This window comes from Antechinus flavipes, chromosome 1 (genome assembly GCF_016432865.1).
Source record: "Antechinus flavipes isolate AdamAnt ecotype Samford, QLD, Australia chromosome 1, AdamAnt_v2, whole genome shotgun sequence".
Lineage (NCBI taxonomy): Eukaryota > Metazoa > Chordata > Mammalia > Dasyuromorphia > Dasyuridae > Antechinus > Antechinus flavipes.
The window spans coordinates 721,403,098-721,413,677 of NC_067398.1; the positions used below are offsets into that span (position 1 = coordinate 721,403,098).

Genomic DNA, 10,580 nt, shown 5'->3' on the forward strand with positions numbered 1-10,580 from the left:
CGTGAGTTCGGGAAAGGAGGTAAAAAGAGGGATCTCTCACTGAATGGTCTCAACTTTGTCAGTGAAATATGAGGCTGGGTTCTCAGCTGAGAGGGTGGGAGGAGAGGGAGCCACTGGAGATCTGAAGAGGGTTGAAAAGGCCTGGAAGGGCTGCTATGGAGGATGGGAGGGAGAGTATGTCACCTACAGAGGAAAGGATAACTAGACTGTCCTGCTGCAGTGAGGGCCCAGTTCAGAGTATGTCACAAATCTGCAGTGACTGGATTCCTGCTTTTCTGCTCTGTTCAGCAGCACGTGACCAAGTTCAAAGGCAGTAGAGGGTGGGAGGGATCCATGGTTGAGGCTCAAGAGGGCAAAGCCAGCAGGATAAGGGCATAAGGGACTCGAGAGAAGAGAACAGTTGGGCACTGAACTGACTTAGCAAGGGATCAATATGGGGAAGGGTGCAGTGATGGTCTGGGGGATCACAAGATTAGGATCTGGGGCTGCAAAGCAGATGGAGAGGGGATGACAATGGGCTATGATCCAATAAAGGCATTTCAGAGTTCTTGAATACAGAAGTGGAACACTTGTGGTAATGCCATTGCCGCATGCAGCCTCGGTAAAACGGAGGTCATGGCAAATAAGCTGAAGAACTGAGAGGTTAGGGTAGCTAAGGGATTATTAGCATGAATTGCAGAAGTCTCCTGATTTGAGGACAAGAGTTGGGGAAGAGAAGTCTGGGAACCAAGTTTTGAAATCTTTATCTGTACAACAGATGGCAATGGACTGGATGGTGTTCCTTCCCCAAGACCTCAGGGTTCCCTCCCAGCTCAAGAACTATGATTATTTTTATTTTTTCCAACAAATTCTCCCAAAGTGATCATTTTAAAAACCTATTTTCTGCCCTTTAAGAAGTCTTCACTCATCTGAAGTTACAAGTCTACCTCCTTTCGACATTTTAGACCTGGACTCCACAAATATGGCCCTGAGCAAAGAATGGTTTCTATATTTTTAAATACAATAAAACTATTTTAAAAGGTTAAAAATATTTTTAGCTCACAGGGCACCAGACCCCCGGAGCCCTGTTCTAAACCATGTCTACCTTTACCAGCCCCCGCTTGCCCCCATTTCCCCACAGGACCCCAGTAGGCCCTCCAGAACAATCTAAGCCAGCTACATAGTGACTAGAAAATCACAAATTAGCATTCTCCTACATTTATTGTGCTTGTCTTTTGGCAAACATTCCCTAGTTACTTCTTAATCTGGCCCCAAGATGCTTGTGAGTCGGCTACCTCTGCTCTAGTGGCAGAAGTTCATCCCCTCATTTGGGGAACTTTTACTCTGAGGCCTTGCTAGCTCTCTCGTGATTGAGGGAGGGCCAATGGGCCCAACTAATTCTGTCAATCAGCTCCAGACCAAACACCAGAACATGCTTCAGCCTCTCATCCTTCCAACCCTCCACGCTTTGCTGTCTGCATGTTGCCACATGAATCGATGACAAATGAGCTAAGTCCCAGACAGGCCCTAGACAAAATAGAGGGAAAGCTCACTTGTTTAAGCCCAGGGTCCCAAGTGCACCCACATTTTCTCTCCTCTTATTCTGGCCACAGTAATCAAACATTTTCACTGCTTCTAGAAAGTACATATCAGCCAAATTCCCTATGATTACATGCGCTGGCTGGCCACCCCTCTGCACGGGGTAGCGTCTCTCCCTATTTCAAGGGTCCTTAACCTTTTTTGTGTTCTAGCTCACTTTGGCCAGTCCCTCATATATCTTCTCATATGTCTTATCCATCCTGAAGAATATAAGCTCTTTGAAGGTAGGGTCTTTTTTTTAATAGTATACTCAGTATCTAGCATTCTACCTCTAACTGGCACGAAGCAGACAATAAATGATCGTTAACGCACCTTGTATATCATCAGCTTATCATAAATGCATGTTGAATTTTTATTAGAATGTCTCCAGATGGCATATCCACACTGTCAGTCCTTTGTGTAGTGAGGAATTACTACCATCCATTTAGTAACTAGGAAAGGAACCCAGAATTCTGCTTAATCTCCAGAAATCACTGACAGTCAATCCAACCAGATTTGTGTTACACTATCTCTTTTCTTCCATCTTCAAGCTTCATATTCCCAGATAAGCAATCAGAAATTATCCACAGATAGAAAAGAGATGCTCAACCTTTCCCATGTCAATATGACTCATGAGAATATATCTGGACAATTATAAAGTGGGTATAACAGCATCTGTCTCTCCGGGGCTATCATGATGATCAAATGAGAGAATGTTTCTAAAGTGCTTTGTATACCTTAAAGAGCTCTATAATTGCTAGCTATTACTAAAATGTTTTAAAATGCACAAAGCAAAACACAAAGGGATACCAAGAAAACCTATTGTGTTGAAATACAGTTAACAGGATTAAAAAAAAAACCCACCAAGTTCAGAGATTCAATATTAAAAACCCCCTGCCCTATTAGAATGTAAGCTCCCTGAGGGAAGGAGCTATCTCACTTAACTAGTTAAGAGGTCCCTAGAACTTGTTTTTTAAGTTGATAAGATTTCCAGAAACACTGGACTCATGTATGCAGGAGGCCCTGAATGTGTCAAGGATGAAGGCCGAGTCCTCCACCTCCCATCCACCCCTGCTGACATAATGTGTAGTTTGCATCCCAAACTGGACTCCCTGTGTGCCTTTAGGAATCAAGATAGGCAGCAGTCAGTCTGCATTAGACTGGGAAACTGCACGTGCAGCTGGGACCTTTGTACACATCTTTATACTCTAGCAGCTGCCCAGGGAAAAGAACTGGCTCTTGTCCTGCCCTTACTCATCCCTGTTTCCTACCTTTACTTCACTTTCCCCCTCCCAGGCCATGCCCCTTTAGGGGGAGATTTCCAGTATCTCCTCCCGCTTTGTGCCACTGTTATAAAAACGCAGACTTCGGTATGAACTGTGAACTCTTTGGGTTCCACATGCACTTTCACTTCTCTTATCACAAATCTGGTTTTCCCTCATATATCATGTAGTTGTCTGCTGACACACTCTGCATCCTTAGCCCTCAGGTCAATGCCTGGCACAGAAAGTAAGCGCTCAACCAATGACTTCCTCTTCCTCTTTCAGGAGACCCCTGTACAGCCTAGTCTCTTGACTGACATTTACGGCTCTCTTGGTTCCCTGGCTGCTCGCTGTACTGATGACCGGCTCCGGTCTCCTAGAGGTAACACCTGGCACCAACGGGCACAAACTCCAGAGTCCTGAGCGCCTACCACACCACGTGCCTGCCATTCAAGTATCAGCCACACTGGGCCCACCCCGGGAAGACCACTGATTAAAGCACAGAAGATATACAATCTCCAAGGGAGAAAGGAGGTAGCACCATGTGAGTTCCAGGTCCAATCTGAGGTCAGAGGGGAGACCTTCCTGTTCAAGTTCAACTATTTAATGAATGCCTGTGTGATCTTGGGTCTATTTCCTCTTCTGCAAACCAAGGCGTCCAAACTACTTCATAATAATTCTAAAACTTTTACATTTCTAATGTTGCAAACACTGACTGACAGATACAGCTCAGATAAAATACTTTTGTGGGGGAAATGGGTGCTCAATAATTTTTAAGAGTGTAAAAGGATCTTAGGAGCAGAAAGGTTGGAAATGTCTTATATTAAGCCAAGTCCCTCCTAGCTTTAAATCCCACGACCAAGGACATCACAGTGCTTTGGCAATCTAGCTGTCTGAGACAGAGGCCGGCAAGTTTTTTCTGTACATGACCAGATAGTAACCATCTTAGGCTTTGTGGGACAATAGCAAAATTGGGAAAGTTATGTAGATACTTAAATTTCTATAAAATTTCTATTAACAAAATTCAAAATGTAATTGAGTACTTTTTTTTTTTTGGGTAATACAGGCCTAGTAGTTATAGAAAAAGTAATATTTTGCTTAACTGGGGTTTAAAATTAGGAGTCCTGATCAAAATCAAATACAAACATTTATCTGTTAATGCTGATCTCTAATGAGCTTTTTTTAATATTTCATCTTTGAAAATGTCTTTTCACCGATAGATATTGCCATATTCATATTCATAAGAGAGCCTATGATTTTAATTGAGCATATTCACTGCTTACAATCTAGAATTTTGCCAAATTACATTACAGATGAATGACTTCCAATAGAAGATCAGGTGAAAGCTCCTTAACGGCATCATTAAAATGGATTTTGAAATGTGGACTTCTTTTTGCATGTGGATTAAGAAAACACAGCCAGAAAATAGATCCACCCGGCCTCCCAATCTGTATAACAATGGGGAATCCCTGGTTTTGGAGTGAGAAATTTTTGTTTTCATCATTAGCGATGGGGAGAGCGTATATCATATCTCAATATTACTTGTGATTCAAGCAATGTTTGTTGTTGTTGGAACTGGGTTTGCTGCAGTACAAGTTTTGTAGCTAAGTGCTATTTTGCCTTGTAATTTTAGGCAAATTCATTAAGAAGCATGATCAGCTCTGCAGCAAAAGCTAATTCCCGCAGCCATTCAGTAGTTTTGATAAATAGTTCAGGGCTATTCTCATTCAGAAAAAAGTCAATCTCAGCTCTGAGATCAAAAATATTTTCCCCTCCTCTTATGCTGACAGATCAGTAAGTGCTATGAAAGAAAATCCATCTGGTTTCTTCTCCTTTTCCCCATGTCCTTGTGTTTTTCCCTTTTTTTGTATATTTTCTACTTCATTTGAAAAGAGACTGATTTTGCATAGAAACTTCAGTGAAAGAAGATAAATCTAATAGGGATTAATTACTGTAGGGGATACCAAAGAAGTAGGAGAGAAGGGCCCTGTTATCAAGAAGTTGATAATCTAGTTGGGTCATAAGATGTATAGAAATGTTAGATATAGAGCAAGGTAGGAAAATGAGAGTGTTTAAAATTAGCTTCCATTATAACTCATTTATTTGTTTTTAATTACAATGTCTTTTGGCTCTTGTTTTAGAATTCCAGGAATTTAATTCCAGAACAATTAAGCATGTTTTTAAGCCATTAAGGACCTTAGTAAAAGTTGTGAATTTGTTCCTCAAAAAAAAGAAAAAGAAACTACATGGCAATATACACGGCACTCAAAATGCTGTGGAGTGATACCTGCATCCTTGCCATTTAGTGTTTTACAGGCGTCCTGACCATCCAGAGCACCAACAGGGATGGCTTGGGTAGTAACTACCTCACTTTGCTCGTGAAAAAGCAGCCAAGGACAACACAAACTACTTAGTGTGGCTGTGTTCTGGTAAAACTTTGTAAAATTTAAAACTTGAATTTCACATAATTTTCAGGGATCACAAAATATTCTTCTTTTTTGAGTCCCCTCTCCCCCAACCATTTAAAACTGTGAAAACCATCATTAGGTGGGAGGCCAGCAGGGCAACAGCTGACTGATTGCTGGCTTAATATGGGCCTCTCAGGCACGTGTGTGTGTGTGTGTGTGTGTGTGTGTGTGTGTGTGTGTGAAAGAGAGAGAGAGAGAGAGAGAGAGAGAGAGAGAGAGAGAGAGAGAGAGAGAGAGAGAGAGAGAGAGAGAGAAAGAGAGACACGGAGAGAGAGAAGATAAGATAAGGAGATGTGATTGCTGGTGAGCTCTGAACTGGTCCAACCACTCTGGGGAACAATGTGAAACTCTGCCCCAAAGTTATTATAAAACTACACGTACCCTTTGACCCAGAAATATCATTACTATGTTTGTATCCCAAAGAAATTTAAAAAAAAAAAAAAAAGGAAAGGGACTTCTATGCACAAAACTATTTCTAGGGGCAATGAATTGGAAGAGCTGCCCCCTCAAATGGGGAAGGACCGAACAAGTTATGGCATCTGACTGAAACCGAACACTAACAGGCTTTAAGAAATGACCAGGAGGATGTTTTCAGAAAAAGCTGGGAAGACTTATGGGAACCATGTGAAGTGAAGTGACCAGCGCCAGGAGAACATCATGCCCAGTAACAACAATGTTGTGCGATGACTTAGCTATTCTCACCAATACAATAATCCAAGACAATTCTGAAGAACTCAGGCTAAAGCATGCTCTGCGCCCCCAGAGAAAGAACTGATGGGAGTCTGAATGCAAACTCAAGCGGACTTTTTTTTAAACTGTCTTTTTCTTTTTCTGATCTGTTTTCTTCACAATATGACTAATATAGAAACATGCTTTGCATGACTGCACATGTATAACCTACATAAAATTGCTTTCTCTCTGAAGGGGAACAGAGGGATGGAATATGAAATGAAAACATTTTGTAAATGAATGTTAAAACTTTTTTTTACACGTAATTGGAAAAAAATATTTTTAAGGGTATGAGAGATGTGGCCCGGACACTTAACCTGCCAGAAGCAGTTTTCCTGTCGATAAGAGTGTGCGACAAGCATTCTCTGCTTCCCCAGATTGGTGAGACGGGAGCTGGCGTGTCCTAACGCTGGAAGGGATGACCAATGCGGAGCACCCATAATTACCACCGCCTACAAGTGTAGAAGCAAATTAAAGTGTGCAAAATCCTTTCTGTGGGGTGGATAGTGCAAGCTTCATTCTCATCTCTATTTCCCTTTCCTGGCACCTGATACCTTTCCAGCCTCGTCTCCCACCACTCTCTATCAGCAGGTATTTATCAAAGATCTCTCTGCTCCAGGCACAAGCCACAGAAGGCAGAAGAAGCAGACCCCAGCCTCAGGGTGTAGACATTTTAAGGGAGAAACAATTTCCATCCTCCTAGGGCAGGATGCCTTCAGGGGGCTAGACCAGCGATCTGCTCCCCAGCACCCCACAAGTTCTGAGCCAAATAGGCCCTTAGAATCCCTAGGCATTCAGAAAGCATAAAGCCCCACAGCTAACTAGCGGCTAACTGCCTCCCGATCCTGTCTGGGACTTTTAAATTCTTCCTATGACTCTCATGCTAGGCTGTTAATGATGTGTTCTAGAAGAATCAGGTGGAAACAAACTTAGAAACTGGGAATTCATTTCCTATTGACTTCTGCAGATTACCTTCTCGTTTTCCATATTAAAAACCTGAGAGAAAATACATAAAGGAGTCTAATGAGGCAACACTCGAATTAAAGCCGGCACTCGTTATGTTCTGCTCTCAAAATAATTCCAATTTTAAAAGATAATTTATGAAGTACCTGCAATCCGCAGGCCTCCAACTTCCATCTCCAGCTGCCTTTTATCTCAAACCGGCGGCCAGTAGGCATCTAAAACTCATCTAAAACCGAGCTCCTTCCCTTTCTCCCTAAATGACATCCCCATTTACTGCAGAGGGCACCTCCCGGCTCCCCAGGCTCCCCCCCCCGCAGTCATCCTGGACCCCTCACTCCCCCCTCCCCCCATATTCCATCTGCTGACAAGGCCAGAGGGATGTCGTCTTTCTACCATCCCTACAATTCTCCCCTTCTCTCCTCTCACTGCTGCTCTGGATTTGAGCACAGGCCCAGATAACTGCAGAAGCTGCTGGAGGGGAGAGGGGAGAAGAAGGGAAGGGAGAAAAGGTTCTACCTGGAGTCTCTCCTTATTCCACTCCATCCTCCATTCAGCCTAAAGCAGCCGTCTCATCCTGTCACCTCAAAACTCAAACTCCAGTGACTTCTTTGTGGCCTCCAGAAGTCCACACAAAATGCTTGTTCGGCATTCAAAGCCCTTTATAAACTAGCCCGACTCCCCAACATGTACTCTTCAATCCAATGACTGGCTAACTCCCAATCCTGCTAGCTGTACCAGAAGCAAGAGCCTCCGTCTCTCAGCTCTGGGCACTCTCTTTATCCTGTATCGAGCCTGCTTCCTCTACATCTACATGCATGTTGTCTCTCCACCATCAGACTGCGAGCTCCTTGAAGACAGAGGCCTTTTTTGACCTTTTTGAACCCCCAGCTCTTAGCCCTGTTGCTAGCTCATAGTAGGTGCTTAACAAATTGAGCAACAATTGACAGGGGACCTTAAAATGAAATAAGCCAGGGGCACTAGGTGGCGCGGTGGATAGAGCACCAGTCCTGAAATCAGGAGGACCCGAGTTCAAATCTCCTAAGTTCAAGTCACTTAATCCCAACAGCCTCAGCAAAAAAAATAAAGAAAATAGGCCACAATTCCTCCCTCCAGGAGCTTGCTCTACAGACCTTAAAGGACTACATTAGTGCTGGCTGTTACTGCCACCAAGTAAACTACAGTAAGCACAGAGGAGGAAGGAGCAGTTTCCATCTGAGGAGGCTCAGGGGAAGTCACGGAGACTGTGCCTCAGTTGGCTCTTGGCAAAACAAAAGGACTTCAAGGTGGTAGGAGGGGGAGAGTCCGTTCCAGACTAAAAGACAGAAGGCACGAGAGCAGGAAGACCCAGCCAAGCCTGGCTAGCTGCATCAGCCTCCCAGACACTGACCTAGGTGCTGAATGTCTGGGAAAAGGATCACAGGCTCTTCAAGCAAGAGCGGGGAGCGGGCTCAGCAGCAATCCAGGCCATCCTGCCCCAAACAGAAGGCGGCCTCGAAGGCAGCTTCAGGGATGGGAAAAAGCAAGTGCCCCCGTGGGCTGGAGCACAGAAGCTTCCTCCCTGCTGCCCTCCCTTTCTGCAAAGGGGGGAAGTCGCCGAGCTCTTCCTCCTGGGGATGAAGGCCCCCAGTCACCACCGTCACCTTGGCTTCTGCCTAACTCGGGGGCCCTTCCTGCTGAATGCTAGGGTTTGAACTTGCCTTACTAAGAGGCACTGAGTCACTGGGAGGGGAGCCGGGGGCCCTGGAAGCGGCTGCAAGGGCCAAGTCCATGGGATCACAGGCCCGGGTTCAGCTTCCTCCTGTTGGCCACTTCCTAGCTGCCCGGCCCAGGGACAGCTCTGCAGGCGCTGCGCCCTCTCTCTAAGCTGGCTGCGCCCTTGGGGGAGTTCCGTGACTCTCATCACTGGGAAAAACCAACTCATGCTGCAAGACCCGGCGCCTGTGACTTCCCCTCCTCCTCTGGCTGCCTGCCTCAGTTTCCTCCTGTGTAAAAGGGGATAGTGGCAGCACTCCTTGGGGTTCATGAGGATGACACGGGATCATTATAGAGTCCTTGGCCCAGTCCGTTTAAATCCCCCGGGAAGCTGGGGAGGTGCACCCGCCTCCAGCCCGGACCCAGCATGGGGAGAGCCACGGCCCTGGGAAGGACAGCGGAGGGGCTGCAGCGCTTGCTGTGTGCCAGACACTGGCTGAGGTCTCCCCGGACCTGCTGGAGCTCCTCCCACAGCACCAAGGGCAGATGGGGCAGCCCCCGGGCTCGCCCAGGGTCCCCGCCTGCCTCCTGATGAAGTCACCCAAGGGATAGGAGGAGGCGGGCTGGATTCGAACCCAGAGCCGGCCTTCACGGACTTGGCCCTGGGAACAACTCCAGGAAAGGATGGTTTAAAACCCCCAAGTCAATAACCTGCCCCCACAGCCCGGCTTGGAGGAAGGACCGAGGCTGGAAGCCGGCTCCCAGGAGCCCCCCCTCAGCAGCTGGAGGGCGGGGTGCGGGGGGGAGAGGCCTGGATCTCGGGGGTCGGGAGGAGGGGGGCCTGTTCCTGCCTTCCCACTCCCCAGAGCTGAGCCGCATACACTGGGCATGAGTCATGGGCTGGGGGTGGAGCGGGAACAGGTTGGCTCCCAGCCCCGGCCGGCATGGAAGGGGGTCCCCAGCCCTCGGAGCGGCTGTCTCCCACCTCCGAGCCTTTGCCCAGCTCCGGCCTCCACCCAGCCGGCCCTCTCCTTCTCGTCCGGACTTCCTGGAGCTTTCACCCTCCCTCCAGCCTGGCGCACGAGCCGCCCTCCTGACGGGGAAACTGAGGCCCAGGGAGGGGCCGGGCTGCGCCCCCGGCTTCCCGGCCCCGCTCCCGCCCGGCCCGGGCGTCCCCGGCCTGGCCTCAGTTTCCTTTTCGGGACGGCGGCCCCGGGTCCGAGCGCCGATGACAGACTGACCCGGGAGAGCCTGGGACGGCGCGGGCGGGGGCCGCGGCCCTACTCACATTTGACTGACCAGCTTCTGGCGGAAGGAGGCGCTGCGCCAGTCGCTTTCCTGGCCCGAGACGTCCATGATCCGCGGCCCGGCCCGGCCTCGGCTTCGCTCCCGCCTCTCCCCTCAGGCGCCGCCGCCTCAGCCGCCACAGCCGCCGCTGGAAGCAGCCCGACCCGGAAGCCGTGGGGGCAGCGAGTCCGACCCGGAAGGGAAGGTGGAGCGGCGATGCCGGGGCCGAAAGTGCGACTGTGCGGCCCCCGCGGCATGCTGGGAAGTGGAGTCCTGGCTGCTGCAAGGGGGCGAAGCAGCCCAGCAGCAGCCGGGGACTCTTGCGGAGCGGGAGCCACGGAACCTCCTCCGGGCCCGAGCGTCCCACCTCCGGGAGGGGCAGCAGAAGACCCTGACTCAGTTTATAGGGGAGCGGCTCCCCACTGCGGGCTCGCTGCCTCCCCTGGGGCCGCCCGGGGTCCGGCACGAGGTGCCCAGCCCGCCTTCCGCCCCGAGCCGGGGCTTCTCGGGGTCTCCCACCCTTCACGCGTGCTCGGTCGGCCGCGTCTGGGCGCGCCCCCTGGAGAATGGACGCCCCCGCGGGCTCCCGCCACCCCAGCCGGGCCCCTCCGCGCTCCCGCCC

At 48.8% G+C, this 10,580-nt stretch overlaps 1 protein-coding gene across 1 annotated transcript in view; it reads right to left on the reverse strand.

Moving 5' to 3' along the window:
- Positions 1 to 10,111, reverse strand: part of MED15 (mediator complex subunit 15) — a 67,357-nt gene extending 57,246 nt beyond the window's left edge. The window contains exon 1 of the mRNA XM_051973318.1: positions 9,960 to 10,111. Within this exon, the coding sequence (XP_051829278.1) occupies positions 9,960 to 10,027 (68 nt within the window). The 5' untranslated portion in view covers positions 10,028 to 10,111. The remainder of the gene's footprint in view (positions 1 to 9,959) is intronic.
- Positions 10,112 to 10,580: the final 469 nt, after the last annotated feature.